The sequence below is a fragment of the Leptodactylus fuscus genome, chromosome 1 (assembly GCF_031893055.1).
Source record: "Leptodactylus fuscus isolate aLepFus1 chromosome 1, aLepFus1.hap2, whole genome shotgun sequence".
Lineage (NCBI taxonomy): Eukaryota > Metazoa > Chordata > Amphibia > Anura > Leptodactylidae > Leptodactylus > Leptodactylus fuscus.
Window position 1 is genome coordinate 211,343,308 of NC_134265.1, and position 18,533 is coordinate 211,361,840.

At 42.8% G+C, this 18,533-nt stretch overlaps 1 protein-coding gene across 1 annotated transcript in view; it reads left to right on the forward strand.

Annotated features, from left to right (window-relative positions):
• CHAF1A (chromatin assembly factor 1 subunit A) overlaps positions 1 to 18,533 on the forward strand; it is an 84,629-nt gene that overhangs the window by 43,058 nt on the left and 23,038 nt on the right. The window contains exons 7-9 of the mRNA XM_075283012.1: positions 2,459 to 2,679; positions 3,065 to 3,263; positions 3,956 to 4,036. Coding sequence (XP_075139113.1) covers positions 2,459 to 2,679; positions 3,065 to 3,263; positions 3,956 to 4,036 — 501 coding nt within the window. The remainder of the gene's footprint in view (positions 1 to 2,458; positions 2,680 to 3,064; positions 3,264 to 3,955; positions 4,037 to 18,533) is intronic.

The following is an 18,533-nucleotide window of genomic DNA, read 5'->3' on the forward strand; positions in this document are numbered from 1 at the left end:
GGTACTCTACCTGCGGCATTAAATCCAGCCCAGGACTATCTGCCAGAGGCGGAAGATACATACTCCAGCGGATTAACCCCCTGGATAACGTGATCAGTAGCAAGCACAGCATCCAGGGGGACCAGATTGTTTGTTGTAGTACAGTGAACTGGGGATTGGAGATCCCAGGTTCAAGTCACCTTGTCGAAAAATGTTAAGAATAAGAAATACATTTTTTTTTAAAAACTAAATAAAAAAACACATTACACAAACAAGAAAAGGAACATGTTGCATATCCTGTATGGTGAACGCCTTAAAAAAAAAAACAAAAAAAAAAAAACCTAATGTACCACAATGCTCAAAATAGCATATTTTGTTCACCTTGCTTTCCCCAAATAATGGCTATTAAAAATGCCAAACATGGGTACCAATAAAAATTACAACTTGTCCCACAAATGAAAAGCTCTGACTTGCATAGCAGGATTAATGTCATGGTGCTGCCACTAAGATGCTGAGGAGAGTATTAGACACCCCCAGGTCTATTATACCCTCTCCACAATCTCTAAGATAACCAGACTATTTTGAATGTCTGCTATATTTTTATTTATTTTTTAAAAAATTACTTTTTCTTCCTATATTGCAAATGCTTACAGCAGAATCTTCTGTATAGGTTGCCACTAGAGATGAGTGAGTACTATTGGAAACGGCCGTTTCAAATAGCACGCACCCATAGGAATGAATGGAAGCGGCCGGTACACAGACTTGGCCGGCCGCTTAACCCCCTGCGTGCCGGCTACATCCATTCCCATTCATTCCTATGGGTGGGTGCTATTTGAAACTGGAGTTTCGAATAGTATTCGCTCATCTCTAGTTGCCACATTAGTTGCTATTCCCTGTGGGTTCATACAACCTCTGTTCACTCAGCTCTCCTTCCTCTCTCCATGGCTTGAATGCAATTAACCCAACTGTGAGCGTGGTTACAAAGGTGGTGACACTGTCAGCTTTCTTTTCGAAATTGGTCTTCATTGCTATGGGTTGCACTACCTGGGCAGGTGTTGCTGTATCATGGGCCAAGGTCTCTACTGTATGGGCAAAGCAGCTCTAACAGTACTTCTCTGGAATTTTTCAAGAGGATGTCTTTCTCCAGGTCTCAAAATAATAATATAGCAATCCTAGAAAAACCCATTAAGGCTGAGGCCCCACGTTGCAGAAACGCAGCTTTTTTTGTTGTAGATTTTGCTGTGTTTGTTATTGATTTTTGAGCCAAGGCCAGGAGTGGATTGAGCAGAGGGTAGAAGTATAAGAACTTCATATATATTTCACATTCCTTTTGCAGCCATTCTTGGCTTTGGCTCAAAAAAAGAAACAAAATTTGCAAAAAAAAAAAGCTGCAGTTCCACAACGTTCTGAGGTGCAGATCACCACCCTTTCCCTTTCCAGTGCACACTTTGTTCCCAGGTGAAGACCTTAAAAGGGTTGTTTTTGTTTTTTTTGTTTTGTTTTTTTTCTCTTTCATTTTTGATTCCTCATGGGAAATTCCCCTCCAACTTCAGTCACAGAAAGTCATGTTTCGTGCGGTCCCCAACTGCCATATCAACATTCTTCCGTTTGTCCTAATCCTGCCCACTTAAAGTATTCTTGCTAGGCTTCTTATTTTTACTGCTTTCAGTATGGAACTGATGTGCTATACTCTCTCCACAAACTTTAGGCTAAACAGGGCAGACTCAAGACTTGATATACCGTATATAATCGAGTATAAGCCGAGCTTTTCAGACCCCGAGTATAATAATCGGAGCCCCAGGGGAGGTGTGAGAAAATAATAAACCGTTTTACTCACCTCTCCGGGATCCGATGTTAATCCTAGCTGGCTTCAGGCCTATATGGTAAAATCCCAGATGTCACGTGGTCTGGGATATTACCATATAGGCCTGAAGCCAGTTAGGATTACCATGAGCACAAACAGAATGTCATGCATTTTCCCCCCTCGGCTTATACTTGAGTCAATAAGTTTTCCCCGTTTTTTTGTGGTAAAATTAGGGGGGTCGGCTTATATTCAGGTCGACTTTTATATTCGAGTATATACGGTAACTAGTGTGTTTAGCACTCTAGAGCAAAATCTATACTAGTGGTGCTGGGTTTCCCAATGAATTCAATATCTAAGGGATTTTATGATAACTGGAAATATTCCCAACCTTTCAAATTTAAATAAAATTCTATTTAACACTTTTGCTTCTATGCTTTTGACAATGTTTAAACTTTTGACATGCACAAATATACCTGAAATATAAAAAAAAAAAAAAAAAAAAAAAAAAAAAATTTGCTGCATGTGAGAGGATCTGTGTTAGATCTCTCATTTAGACATAGAATTTTGTAGATAAGTCAGATTTCAGCCTTTTTATAAGTGTTCAAACCGGTTTGGCTTTTTTTTTTTTTTTTTTTTTTACATGTAACTGTTAAATTTCATTCTTTAAATATTTAGACACTTTCTCAATCATGTGGGAAGTTTGCACCATTTGAAATAAAGAAGAACATGGCTATTGCTCCTTTGTGTCGAGTTGAATTTGAACAAGAAAGTTCGGAGCGATTAGATAAACTACTAGAAGAGCAAAGCTCTGAATCATTGTTTTTGTTGGAAATAAAAGTCAGGAAACCAAGACGTATGGGACGGACTGTGATGCCTCAACTGCCAAATTTAACAAGGTAGGCAGTAATGTAGATGCTCCTCCTTTTTATAGGAGTTTTCTAGGTTAGAAATATCGATGATGCATTGTATGGATAGGTTATAAATTATGATGTTCGTGGGGATCTGAAAACCAGTACCCCCAGCAATTAGCTGCTGCTAGCAGAATGAAGTAGTTAGCAGATGGCTCTGCTCTCTGCAGAGGACATAAAATATTTTCTACAGGAAGACTGAGGGTTTGGGTTTGTTTTTTTTGTTTTTTTTTTTGTTTTTTTTTTTAAATAATTTAGTAACTTTCAGATTTATTTATTTTTTTTGTTATACAGTCAAGGCATTTTGTATTTTACTTTTTGTACTTAATACACAAAATAGGAACACAATGTTAAATTTCTGTGTGAATTTCAGTGAAAGTGAAGACGTGCAGATTCTAGAGAGTACAGATGAACCCTTACAGGAAAACCTAATTGTTACGAAGCAGAGTTTGTTGGAGCGCAGAAAAATGAAATTGTTGCAGTTCTGTGAAAATTATCGTCCAGCTTATTGGGGCACATGGAACAGATCAAGTACAATAATTAATCCACGGAAGCCGTGGGCTCAAGACACTGTAAGTATAAATCCTAATAAAATATTCTTTCACTAAATAGGCTCCTTTCCTCCCATTTCTACCCTTTAAAATAGTGTCAAGATTCCATTTAATTATTTTCATTAGTGACCTCTATTGCCATAGCTGTTGTTCAGTTTTCAAATGGATTGTCTTGGTTCAAGTTAATATGATGCTGGCATGGCTTCTAAACCAATTACATACTGTTGTAAAGACACGATGTACAGTGTTACTCCAGTGCGGATATATTTAACTGTGTGACGAATGGCATGAACGGTGAACAAACGATAGCCATTCCTCTTTTTTTCTAAGGGGAGGCTTATGAAGACTGGTTGTTTCCACGCTGGTCTTCATATCTTCTGTTTCAATAGACCGATGTGTCTGATACGAGACTCTTACAACCTCTGGTGGGCCATCAGTCTTTGGCTGATGGTTATATTGCATAACAATTGTGGAAACTCAAAACTTGAGACAGGAGAGGTTTGAATAGTCAGGTCTTGTTTCTTCTCTAACTTGTTAAAACACCAGACTGTTGTATAAAAATGGGAGGCTACTCTTATAATTAACATGCAATGCTGGAAAAAGTTTGCATAAGGTTATATAGATGTACATAAGGTTGTTCATAAACCAGTAGGAAAAAGTACTGTGTAAGCAAAAATTACACAATATAAAAGTGAAATAAATAACTTTTCCAGAAGCTATTGGACTATGAAGTAGACAGTGATGAGGAATGGGAAGAGGAGGAGCCTGGAGAATCATTGTCGCATAGTGAGGGGGTAAGTTGAAGATATTATTTATTGTTGTTTTTCTTATATTTTCACACATTTTTTGTGTAATGGATTAATATTAATATAATATTCATATGCAATGACCTCTAATCTAAATATCTAATTTAATGTATTTTTATCTTGTTTCTTAGGTTAATAATGAGTGGGAAGGAATTAATTGTTTGCTGTATGTAAAGACACAGTAGAAAGTGTTTGCTGTGATTAGCAACCAAGTGGCAGTGGTTGAATCACAGAGGTCCTTCCATGGTGATCACTGTGATTGGGCAGTTAATGCAAACAAACCAATTGCAACATTTTTATAGTGAAAAAGTTTTCTACCCATACTAACTGTTGCAGTTTAATCATAAAGGTACTGAGCTGTAGCTTTTAGTGGTATGTGAAATCAGAACAGCTGTTACAGAAAAACACCATCCCTGATCAAAGAACATAGCACTGAATCTGTATTCTTTATATACCTTCTTTATCTACAGCATGACTCACAGAGCTGGTATTTGACCATGATGTATATGTCTGTCATAAGCAAGGAGCAGTTTGAGCTGACAGGTTATTCACACAGCTGCACCACATGCACTCTGCTTTGAAAAACTGATGTAACTGTTTTTACGGACCGCTTTCCTTTAAACATGTTTTTTTTCCCTAAGGCCTGGTTCACATCTGCGTTTGGTATTCAGTTCGGGGAGTCCGCTTGGGGAACCCCCAAATGGAATACCGAACACATTAAAAAGTACATGGACCCCACAGACTATAATGGGGTCTGTTTTTTTTTTTTTGTTTTTTTGTTTTTTTTTCTTCACGCGGTGTCCGCACGGAACATGCGGAGAGAAAAGTGCTGCAAGAAGTACTTTCTCGCATATGTCACTGGGGACACAGCACCTTGGCTCTGCCTACACAGTCTATACCCTCTCACGGATAGTGCGCTCAGGCAGTTTTGAACCTAGTGTTGTAGGAGGCAGTCACGACCTGAGTCGGGTCTTTCTGTCTCAGATCGTTTTCATTTTTTCTTCTTTCAGGGCGAGGGGGTTGTCAGTATATTTGTCACACTAGTTGTACCCCCTGCGAGCGCAAGTGCTCTGTTATAGAGCACCTTGCAGTCACCCAGTCTCCCTCTTTACTTGCTGCATCAGTGGCTGGATATTCCAGTGACCCCACTACTACGTGCGAGGTATCACCGAAGGAGTGAGCTTGTGATGCCTGAAGACACCAGACTGGTAAGTATGTGTTGGTCTGCTCGCTCTATAGCTCCTCTCTGCCCGCTCTGGAGGCTCTTGGCCCTTCTCCCTCCCCGGATTGGGCGGTTTTTCTGTCTCAGGCTATGAGTAACTTGGCAGACTTAATCAGTCTATGGCAGTATCTTTGGAGCGGCTGCCCGACCAGATTGCGGCACAGTCAGTGGCTGTGGTTGAGGTTCTAATGAGTCTTTCCAGTTCCAGTCCTAGGGGCCTCCCTCGCAAGTGGACTAGGAAGTCCTCCTGTAGGTCATGGTAGTCTTCTCCCTCTCCCAGGCATTCTCTAGATGGAGGTTCTGCGCACAGTTCCTCCAGGACAGGTGGATCTAGGTCTCCTCCTGATTACTCCGTTTCTTCTGGGGACACCTCTGACTCTGAACCGGAATTAGTCAGGCACATTGGTAGCAGCTGCTTCTCAGGAGCTTGTCTGTGCAGTTCGTGAAACCCTTCGGATAGCGGAAGACTGGGGCTGTTGCTCAGGAGGATATCTCCTTTGGCCTTTAGTTTTTCCTAATCATGGGGCGTTTGACCATATTCTACAGGAACAGTGGCTTCATCTGTTCCTTTTCCTGAGCAATGAATTTCTAAGTGGAATGAGTCTCCTGCGGTTGATCCTGCCATTGCTGGGCTCCCATTTTGCTTCTAGCTAACTCTACCTTTGTCAGTGATTCCTCTGATAGAAGGTTGGACTCTCTTGCTAAGGGGAGCTTTTTTTGCGACTGGTTCTAAATATCTACAGTGTTGGCCAAAAGTATTGGCACCCCTGCAATTCTGTCAGATAATTCTCATTTTCTTCCAGAAAATGATTGCAATCACAAATTCTTTGGTATTATCTTCATTTAATTGGTCTTCAATGGAAAACCATAAAAAGAATTGTCAAAAAGCCAAATTGGATATAATTCCACACCAAATATAAAAAAGGGGGTGGACAAAAGTATTGGCACCGTTTGAAAAATCGTGATGCTTCTCTATTAAAGGGGCTGTATCAGCAAAATCCTGCAGATAGAGCCCCACATATGCGTGCATAGCCTTTAAAAAGGCTATTCAGGCACTGTAAAAGTTAAATTAAACTATCCCCCCGTTTTAACCGGTTAAGGACCAGGCCCAAAAGTATGTTAAAGACCAGGCCTCTTTTTTCAAAACTGACATGTGTCACTTTAAATGGCAATAACTTTGAGACGCTTTAACTTACACAAATGAATTTGAGATGGTTTTCTCGTAACACATTATACTTCATGTTAGTGGTAAACACTAATCAATATTTTTGCATTTATTTATAAAAAAACTAGGAAATTTGATGGAAATTTGAAAAAAATTGCAATTTTCAAAATGTGAAATTCTCTGCTTTTCAGGCGGATAGTCATACCATCCAAATACATGAATAAATATTATCTCCCATATCTCTGCTTTATATTGGCATCATCTTTTGATTGTATTTTAATTTATTTTGGACGTCACAAGGCTTACAAGTGTAACAGCAATTTTCCAGATTTACAAGAAAATTCTCCAAACCAATTTTTTAGGGACCACTTCAGTTCTGAAAGTAATTATAAAGGCCTGTATAATAGAAACCCCCATAAATTACCCCATTTTCAAAACTGCACCCCTCAAATTATTCAAAACAGCATTTGGGATGTTTGTTAACCCTTTAAGCATTTCATAAGAATAAAAATAATATGGCAGTGAAATTTAGACATTTCATTTTTTTTCACTAATACATTCATTTAGACCCAAAATTAACACATTCACAAAGGGTTGAAGGAGAAAATGCATCTGACAGTTTATTGTGCAATTTCTCCCGTGCACAGAAATACCCCACATGTGGGTGTAAACTGATTTTTGGGCACACGGCAGTGCATGGAAGGGAAGGAGCGACACTGGGTGTTTGAACAGCAGATTTTGCTGGAATAATTTTCAGCGCCATGCCTTATTTGCAGAGACCCTAGAGTACCAAAACAATGGAAACCCCCCAAAAGTGACCCCATTTTAGAATCCACACCCCTCACAGAATTCATCAAGGGGTATAGTCAGCATTTAGACCCTACAGTTGTTTCACAGATTTTACTAACATTGGGATGTGTAAATGAAAAATTACTAAAATGTCACTTTATCTCCAAAGTTTTCATTTTCACAAGGGGTTAAAGGAGTAAAAGCCCCCCACAGTTTGTTAAACAATTTCTCCTGAACACGGCAATACCCCATATGTGGCTATAATCTGCTGTATGGGAACATGGCGGGGCTCAGAATGGAAGGAGCGCTATTTGGCTTTTGGATGGCAGATTTTGCTGGAATAATTTTAGGTGCCATGTCGCATTAGCAGAGCCCCTAGAGTACCAATACAGTGGAAACCCCCTAAAAGTGACCCCATTTGGGAAACTATACCCCCCACAGAACATATTAAAGGGTAGAGTGAGCATTTTGACCCTACAGCTGTTTCACAGATTTTATTAACATTGGGCCATGAAAATGAAAAATTACTTTTTTTTCAACAAACTGTCAATTTAGCCCCAAATTTTTAATTTTCACAAGAGGATAAAGGAGAAAAAGCTCCATAAAGTTCGTTACACAAATTCTGCTGAACACAGAAATGCCCCATATGTGGTCATAATCTGCTGTATGGGAACATGGCGGGGCTCAGAATGGAAAGAGGGCTATTTGGCTTTTGGAGGGCAGATTTTGCTGGAATATTTTTCAGGTCCCATGTCGCATTTGCAGAGCCCCTAAAGTACCAATACAGTGGAAACCCCCTATAAGTGACCCCATTTTGGAAACTACACCCCTCATAGAATTTGTCTAGGGGTAGAGTGAGTATTTTGGCCTCACAGGTGTTTCACAGATTTTATTAACATTGGGACGTGAAAATGAAAAATTACTTTTTTTCCCAATAAATTGTCCATTTAGCGCCATAGTTTTAATTTTGCAAATAGTTTAAGAATTAAAAGCCCCCCACAGTTTGTTACACAATTTCTTCTGAACACGGCAATACCCCATATGTGGCCAAAATCTGCTGTATGGGTACATGCTGGGGCTCAGAATGGAAAGAGCGCTATTTGGATTTTGGAGGGCAGATGTTGCTGGAATAGTTTTCAGGTGCCATGTCGCATTTGCAGAGCCCCTAAAGTATCAATACAATGGAAACCCCTCAAAAGTGACCCCATTTTAGAAACTACACCTGTCAAGGAATGTATCAAGGGGTATTATCATTTTGAGCCTAAAATGCTTCCCAAAAATTAATGTACAAAATGAAAATTGAAATTTTTAAAAATATGCCATTTCGGTGCCCAATACGTTGCACCCACTTTGTGTTGTCAGAGACCTGCACTCCTAAAACTATTAAGTGGGCCATCCCGGGGGTCAAAAAATTATATATGTGGGTGTAAACTGCTGCTTGGGCACACAGCAGGGCTCAGAAGGGAAGGACCACTGTGCGTTTTAGCTTTTGGGATACAGATTTAGAGGGACCCTCTGGGTGCCATGATGTTTTTGCAGAGCCCTGGAGGTTCCAGTAAACTGGAATTCACCAAGAAGTGACCCCATTTTGTAGGGGCAATTTTAGGGTCTCTGCAAATGTGACGTGGTGTCCAAAAACGAAGAATCTAAATCTGCACTCCAAAAGCACATATTGCTCCTTCACATCTGCACCCTGCTGGGTACCCAAATAGCAGTGTATGCCCACATGTATGACACTGGTGTACCCCGGATAACGTACTTAATGCCATGTGGGTAGAATCGGCTGTTTGGGCACAACCGGGGACAGAAGGGAAGGAGCGCTATTTTGGTTTTTGGAGCACAGTTTGGTTTTTTTTGCCACTTTTGCAAAGCCCCTGAATTGCCAATAAAGTGGAATCCGCAGACATGTCACCCTATTTTGACACTACCCCACTGATGGGATTTATCAAGTGGTGTAGCGAGAATTTTTAACCCTTGAGTGTTGCATTTATTTAGTTTCCAGAAATGAAATCGCAACTGATAGAGAAGTTAAAAATGAAAATTTTACAGATTTGCCATTTCAGTGTGCAACATGTTGTGCCCGACTTATGTCAGCAGAGACACTCCAAAAACTGTTAAACGGGTATCCCAGGCACAACAGCTTTTAGAGCGTTCATCTCTGATACAAGTCGGGCACAATATATTAGGCACTGAAAGGACGTATTCCTGGAAAAATGGTCATTTTCACCTCTCACAATCCACTACAGTTATAGTTATATATATAAAGTTATAGCAACACTTGGGGGTTAAAAATGCTGTCTGTACCCCTGGATAAATCCTTCAGGGGTGTAGTTTCCAAAATAAGGTAATTTATCAGGGGATTCCAAATTACTGGCGTTTCAGCTCTACAAAAGTGTCATGGCATCCAAAAACCAAACCGTCTGTGCTCCAAAAACCAAATGACCCTTCTTCCCTTCTGTGTCCGGCTGTGCCCTAGTATCAGTTTATACCCACATATGACATTATGTCCGTTATCCGGGGGTACACCAGTGTCATACATGTGTCATACATGTGTCATAAACTGCAGTTTGGACGTACAGCATGGTGCAGAAGGGAAGGAGCGCTATGCGGCTTTTGGAGCACAGATTCAGATGTTTGGTATCTGGACGCCATGTCATGTTTGTAGAGCCTGTAAGGTACCAGAAAAGTGGATTCCATGGGGTACCAGGAGTGACCCCATTTTGAAAACTGCACCCCTCAAAGAATTTATCAGGGGGTGTAGTGAGTATTAGTATCCCGGACGTGACTGCACAGCGGATGGCGAAGAGGGAATGTATAAGCTGTGCGGAGGACATTGCAAACACCAAATTCCCTACTATGTCCCCGTAGCTCCTATGATTGGGGGAGTCACTCTGGGGGTCACTTTAGGGGTCACTTCTGGTGTCTGTTCCCTCATAAGCTGTAAATCTGGGGTGTCCCCTGATATCCGCTCACACAGCTTATATATTCCCTACATGACGCACCCAGTTGTGTTCTAATAATTTGGCGATTTTTGAGGGTTTTTGTCTTCACATTGTGAGATGCTATATTTTCTTTATGTTTCTGGTGACGCGGCCATATAAGGGCTTATTCTTTGCGGGATGAGATGCATTTCGTAATGACACCATTTTTGGGTGTCTACATCTTATTGAATACATTTTATTAACCCTTTTTTGCTGGATTTAAAAAAAAAAAAAATCAATCCTGGCATTGAGTTTTACTTTTTTAATTTTGCGCCATGCAGCGTACAGTATAAGTAACATGTTCCCTTTATTCTGCGGGTCGGTACGGTTACGGCGATACCTCATTTATAGTATTTTTTTATGTGTTACCAGTTCTACAGAGGAAAAACACATTTGGGGACATAAATCAATGTTTTTTGCATCGCATCTTCTAAGAGGCGTAACATTTTTATTTTTCGGTTGACAGAGTTGGTTGAGGGCTTATTTTTTGCGGGACAACCTGCGCTTTTTATTGGTACTGTTGTCGGATGCATATGACTTTTTGATCACTTTTTATAGCATATTTTGTATGGTGAGATGGCGAAAAATCATTACTTCCGGCGAGTTTTTTCCGTTTTTTTTTTCCGGCTACATTAAATATTATTTCAGTTTTATTGTACAGATTGTTACGGACGCGACAATACCAAATATGCATTGTTTTTATTACTTTTTAGTTCTTTTTTTATATAATTCATTTTCTATTGAGAAAAAGGGATTTTTGGGCTTTATAACTTTATTAATTTTTTTCATACACTTCATTTTATTTTTTTTACATTTTTTTTTACTTTTTCATGTGTCCATTTAGGACACTTCAATCAGCAATACTTTGCTGATATAGAATGCCATGTGAGACACAGCCTGCAGGTGTCCCACATGGCATTCCGTAGCAGGATGTCAGGCTGTGTAGACGCACAGCCTGACATCAGAAGGTCCTGGCAGGATCACCAGGTATGTGGGGGCTTCGGGCAGTCTGGGGTCACTGGCCAGACCCCAGACTACCTTTTACTGCTATCGGCACCCTCCGATCTCGCCGCGGGGGGTGCCGATCTGATACAATTGTCGGCGGATGCCTTTCGATCGCGCCGTGATGTTTCACGGCGCGATCGAAAGGGTTAAAACGTCCAGTCGGACTCAGTTCCGACTGGACGTTATTGAGGAAGGGGTTAGGTGTTAGTAACACCTAACCCCCGTCCTCCCCGCACCCATCCCCCCGCGAAATAGGTACCTAAAGACAGGACGTATTTTTACAATAGTCCGGTCTTTAGGTACCTGGACCGCAGGCCGTAATTTTACGTACGGCGGTCCTTAACCGGTTAAAATAACTTAAAAAAGAATGTTCTCTACTTACGGAACGTGCACCCTGGGCGGGCATTCAGGGTGCGCTGTCTTCTTCTTCCCCGCCTCTTCTTCCTCTGACGTCTTCGGGTCCCGTCCTCCTCCGGCGCTTGCTCGCGGACACTGATAAAAAAAATAGCCCGGGCGCATGCGCAGTAGCACGCGGCTTCTACTACGGATACTGCGCATGCGCCCAGGCTATTTTTTTTTTTATCAGTGTCCGCGAGCAAGCGCCGGAGGAGGACGAGACCGGAGGACATCTGATGAAGAAGAGGCGGGGGTGAAGACACACTCTGAATGCCCGCCCAGCGTGCACGTTCCGTAAGTAGAGAACATTCTTTTTTAAGTTATTATTTTAAGACGGGGGGGGGGGGGGGGGGATAGTTTAATTTAACATTTACGGTGCCGGAATAGCCTTTTTAAAGGCTATACACGCATATGTGGGGCACTATCTGCAGGATTTTGCTGATAGAGCCCCTTTAAGTGTAATTAACAGCACCTGTTACTTGAGGCACCTAACAGGTGGTGGCAATAACTAAATCACACTTGCAGCTAGTTGAAATGGATTAAAGTTGACTCAACCTCTGTCCTGTGTCCTTGTGTGTACCACATTGAGCATGGAGAAAAGAAAGAAGACCAAAGAACTGTCTGAGGACTTGAGAAGCAAAATTGTGAGGAAGCATGAGCAATCTCAAGGCTACAAGTCCATCTCCAAAGACCTGAATGTTCCTGTGTCTACTGTGCGCAGTGTCATCAAGAAGTTTAAAGCCCATGGCACCGTGGCTAACCTCCCTAGATGTGGACGGAAAAGAAAAATTAACGAGAGATTTCAACGCAAAATTGTGCGGATGGTGGATAAAGAACCTAGACTAACATCCAAACAAGTTCAAGCTGCCCTGCAGTCCGAGGGTACAACAGTGTCAACACGTACTATCCGTCAGCGTCTGAATGAAAAGGGACTGTATGGTAGGATACCCAGGAGGACCCCACTTCTTACCCAGAGACATAAAAAAGCCAGGCTGGAGTTTGCCAAAACTTACCTGAGAGAGCCAAAACCGTTTTGGAAGAATGTTCTCTGGTCAGATGAGACAAAAGTAGAGCTTTTTGGGAAAAGGCATCAACATATAGTTTACAAGGAAAAAAAAGAGGCCTTCAAGGAAATGAACACGGTCCCTATAGTCAAACATGGCGGAGGTTCCCTGATGTTTTGGGGTTGCTTTGCTGACTCTGGCACTGGACTGCTTGACTGTGTGCATGGCATTATGAAGTCTGAAGACTACCAACAAATTTTGCAGCATAATGTAGGGCCCAGTGTGAGAAAGCTGGGTCTCCCTGGGAGGTCATGGGTCTTCCAGCAGGACAATGACCCAAAACACATTTCAAAAATCACTAGAAAATGGTTTGAGAGAAAGCACTGGAGACTTCTAAAGTGGCCAGCATTGAGTCCAGACCTGAATCCTATAGAACACCTGTGGAGAGATCTCAAAATGGCAGTTTGGAGGAGGCACCCTTCAAATCCCAGGGACCTGGAGCAGTTTGCCATTGGAGCATTGTAAGAAACTCATTGATGGTTACCGGAAGCGGTTGTTTGCAGTTATTTTGTCTAAAGGTTGTGCTACCAAGTATTAGGCTGAGGGTGCCAATACTTTTATCTGGACCATTTTTGGAGTTTTGTGTAAAATGATCAATGATTTGACTTTTTTTCATTCTCTTTTGTGTTTTTTTTCATTGCAAGCAAAATAAATGAAGATATTAATACCAAAGAGTTTGTGCTTGGAATCATTTTCTGGAAGACAATGAGTATTATCTGACAATTGCAGGGGTGCCAATACTTTTGGCTAACACTGTATGTGATGCTTCTTCCTTCGAAGCGGCTCGCAGCTCTGCTAAGACCCCTGCTAATGTTGTGGCTATGCGTCGCACGGTTTAGATCCATTCCTGGAATGCTGAACCTGCCTCTAAGAAAGTTGTGGTTGCTCTACCTTTTTCTCAGGGTAAGCAGGGCCGTCTCTTTGGGAGGGGCTTGGAAAAGCTAATTTCCGAAGCTACTGGGGCTGAAAGTTCCCTTCTTCCTTAGAAACGTTCAAGGCGTCAGCCTGCTACTGGCCGTTCTCAGCCTTGGGATTTGCGCTTTAAAGAAGATCTCCTTCAAGCCCAGACCTGCCTGGCAGGCAGACCGCCCTGCTCTAAGCCTTCCAGGTCTGGTGCTGCCAAACCTCCCTCTGCATGAAGATCTTGCCTGGGTCGACAATGGTTTGGCTTGCCTGGGTCGTTGATCCATGGATTCGGGAGGTGGTCTCGACTGGCTATTCCATAGAGTTTTCCACCCTCTTAGGAGGAAGGGTGTTTTTTTGTTTTTTTTCTCTCATTCCTCTTTACCTCGAGAAAGGCAGCCGCCCAAGCGGGAAACAAGGTAGTCTTCAGGCTTCGGCAGCAGGGGGTGATTGTACCCATGCCTGCTTTACAACATTTCCTGGGGTTCTATTCCAACCTGTTTACTGTTCCAAAAAAGGACGGTTCTCTCCGTCCCATCCTGGACCTGAAATCTCTCAGTAGATTTGTTCGAGTTTGGAGCTTTCGCATGAAGTCTCTGTGATCCTTGGTCACCTTTATGGAACTGGGCAAATTCCTTTCCTCCATCGACATCCGGGACGCTTTCCTCCACATTCTCATCACGCTGGCCATCGGCGGTTTCTGCATTATGAGGTAGGTTCGCAACATTTCCAATTTGTCGCACTACCCTTTGGGTTGGCCTCAGGTACTCACCAAGGTGATGGCCTCTCTCATGGCTATTCTCCGTCCTAGATGTGTGGCTGTTATTCCATACCTGGACAATCTGCTTGTCATGGCTCCCTCCAGGACGAACAATCTCTCCAGTTTACAGATCACCGTGGATCTTCTTCAGTGGTCCGGCTGGCTCATCAACGAGGAAAAGTCCTGTCTTGTTCTATCTCAGCGCATGGAGTTTCTGTGTATGATTTTGGATATCTGTCAGGGCAGGATTCTTCTTCCAGAATCCATAGTTCGGGCTCTCCAGTCCATTGTGTCATGTCTGCGGAAGGTCTGTCTTCCCTCCAGTTCTGCATGTGGGTCCTAGGCTTGATGGTCTCTTCTTTCGAGGCTCTCCCCTCTCCGCCTCTTCAGCTGGCGATTTTGGCGCATTGAGACCGGTGCCAGACTAGCCGGGACTGCCTAATTCTTCTGTCCCCTCAAGTTCTGCTCATGTTTCTTTGGTGGCTCTCCTCTCCGAGAATTTCCATGGGGGAAGTCCTTTCTTCCTATTCACTGGCAGGTTGTCACCAAAGATTACAGCCTTTCCGGCTGGGGGTCGGTGTTTGGAGTCTGGAGTGTTCAGTGCCGGTGGTCCCCCGGAGGAAACCTCTCTCCAAATCAATCTGCAGGTATTGAGGGCCATCTTTCGGGCTCTCAGTGGACCTCCCTCTTTTTTTCCAGGTTCGGCTGGTCCACATTCAGTCCAACAACTCAACCGCCGTCGCCTACTTGAATCACCATGGTGGGACCAAGAGCTAGGTGACTTTTATGGAGGTCTCCCACTCCCTGAAGTGGGCAGAGCTTCATGTCACTGCCCTCTCAGTGGTCCACATTTCGGGAGTGGACAAATGGGCTGCGAACTTTCTCAGCTGGGAAAGTCTCAACCCAGGCGAGTGGACACTTCATCACGAGATCTTTCTTCAGCTATGCGCCAGGTGGGGCTTTCTGGATGTTGATCTCTTTGCCTCCCTTTTAAAGCACAAGCTTCCTCTATATGTGGCCAGGTCCAGGAATACTCAGGCGTTCGCAGTTGACACTCTTGCGATTCCCTGGATGGGGTTTCAGTTTCTGTATCTGTTCTCCCCCACGCCCCTCCCCCTCTTCCCCTTCTCCCTCGGGTCCTCAAGGTCGAGGGGGTTCCTGCCATCCTGGTAGCTCCAGACTGGCCTCGACGGGCCTCATGGTTTTGAGGGCAGATTTCCCCCTGCCAGATTCTCTCAAGGGCTGTTATTCCACCCCACCTTACATCAACTACGTTTAACTCTGTGGCTGTTGAGGCCGAGGTTTTGAGGCGCTGGGGCTTTTTCTGAGCCTGTTATTCAGACTATGCTCAAGGCCAGAAAGCCTCAGTTAGCTAAGCTCCGATGTGTGTGTTTTGTTTTGTTTTTTTTACACCCCTTGGGTGGCGTGATCAAGTATGATTGCTACACCCAAGGGGTTGTGTGACCTTGCTGGAATCCCCAGCACCCTCTGCAGCGAGATCAGGAGGTTCCGGTATCTCTAATATGCAGCCTGGGGTCTGGCCAGTGACCCCAGGCTGCTACAGCCCCTCCCCACCCCCACTCCCTTACCTGGTTGATCCTTTCAGGTAATGAGGAAGTCAGCCTATGCGCCTGACTTTCTCTATACTCTGCAAGGCACTGAATGCTGCGTCTTGCAGCGTATAATACAAAATTAGTGATGCTTTTATCAATGTATCACTAATTCAAGTGTCCTAAATAAAAAAAAAAAAACAAAAAAAACATGCATATTTGGTATTGTCGCATCCGTAACAATCTGTACAATAAAACTGAAACAATATTTAATGGACACGGTGAACGTCGAAAAAATAAAATGGAAAAAAACTGCCAGCTATACAAAGTGATCAAAAAGTCATATGTACGCCACAACAGTACCAATGAAAAGCACAGGTTTGTTGCAAAAAATAAGCCCTCAACCAACACTGTCAACTGAAAAATAAAAATGTTATGCCTCTTAAAAGATGGCAATGCAAAAAACATTGATTTATGTCCCCAAATGAGTTTTTGTGCATAAAAAAAATACAAATGAGGTATCCCCATAATCTTATCGACCCACAAAATAAAGGTAACTTGTTACTTACACTGTACGCTGCATGGCGTATAATTTAAAAGGTAAAACGCAATGCCAGAATTGTGTGGGTTTTTTTTTTTTTGTTTTATCCAGCAAAAAAGTTGTTAAAATGTATTTTTATTAAGTTGTAGGCACCCAAAAATGGTGTCATTACAAAATGCATGTCATCCAACAAACAACAAGCCTTATATGGCCACATCACCTGAAAAATAAACAAAATATAGCATAGCAATGTGAAGACAAAAAAACCCCAAAATCGCCAAATCATTAGAACACAACTGGCTGCGGCAGGAAGGGAGTGTACAGTATAAGCAGTGTATGTACGAGCATATATCAGGGGATACTCCAGATTTAGAGTTTATGATGGAAAAGACACCAGAAGTGACCCCCAGAGTGACTCCCACAATCATATCATCTACTGGAACATACGGGGGTGAACCTTCCCCTTTCGCCGCCCGAGGCGAACTATAGAAAGCCGCCCCCCCCCCCTTGCGGGAGGAGGGGGCGTGGCCGAGCGGAGGGGCATGGCTTAGCGCCGTTCGCCGGCAGAGATTCAGGCCCGGAGACTGCCTGCTCTCTGCCTGAGCGTGAGAGGAGGCTGCTGGAGCAGCGCTGCTCCAGTGGCCTCCCCAAACCACCGCTTCACACTACCGCTAGTGTCCGCTGCTAATGTCCGTTCAAAATCTTGTGCAGATATTAGCAGCGGACACTAGCTGTGTCCGTGACACTTTACATTCATTTAAATGGACATCGGGTGCGTTCTTTTACAGTCCGTGTCTGTCTTTAACTGTTCGTTCCCAAAGATGTCTGACTTTTCAAGCGGACAGCAAAAACCAACATGTCTGGTTTTGCTGTCTGCTTGAAAAGTCGTACATCTTTGGGAACGGACAGTTAAGGACAGACACGGACTATAAAAGAACGCACCCTATCTCCATTTAAATGAATGCAAAATGTCACGGACACCGCTAGTGTCCGCTGCTAATGTCCGCGCAAGATTTTGAACAGACATTAGCAGCGGACACTAGCTGTTGGACACTGACAGTAATGTGAACGCCCCCTTACTGACACCTTTTTATACTGATAGCAAACTCTCAGTCCCCTAGAGGATAGATAAGGGGATTCAAAGTAGAAAATTGTAAACAGAGTAGAGATAAGGACATTTATTATATGTCCTTATCTCTACTCTGTTTACAATTGCTACTTTTAATCCCCTTATCTGTCCTCTAGGGGATGGACAGCGTTTGCTATTAGCTTAAAAAGGTGTCAGTATGCAATCAGTATGTGCATCAGTCCGTTTTAAAGTCTCAAACTGAATTCAAACGGACGGATGGCATACTTATGTGTGAACTAAGCCTTAGACAGAAAGACCTAACTCAAGTCGTGACTGCCTCCTACGACACTAGGTTCAAAACTGGCTGAGTGCACTGTCAGTGAACGGGTATAGTCTGTGTGAGCGGAGCCAACTGCCTTCTTTTTCCTAGTGTCTGCCTCCTAGTGGCCAGGTCTATACCCAAGGTGCTGTGTCCCCCAGTGAAACAACAAGAAAAGGATTTTATAGGTGAGTACACAAAAATCCCTTTTTCTGTTACCTTAGAGGCTCTAAACATGACATGGCATTCAGATACCAAACTTCTGACTCTTTACTCCAAAAGCCGCACAGCGCTCTTTCGCTTCTTTGCCCTGCTGTGTGCCCAAACTATAGTTTATAAGACTGGTGTACCCAGGATAACGTACGTAATGTCATATGTTGGTATAAACTTATATTAGGGCACAGCCGGACACAGAAGGGAAGAAGGGTTATTTGTTTTTGGAGCACAGATAGTTTTGTTTTTGGATGGTTGTTGTTGTTGTTTCTTTACGCCAGTAAAGTGGAATCCCCTGATATGAGACCTTATTTTGGAAACTACATCCCTGAAGGATTTTTCCAGGGGTACAGAGAGCATTTTTAATCCCCAAGTGTTGCTATAACTTATTATCCATAAATGAATACGAAGCTGATTGACAGGTGAAAATGACAATTTTTCAAGGAATACATCATTTCAGTGTGTAACATGTTGTGCCCAACTTGTATCAGAGATGAACACTCTAAAA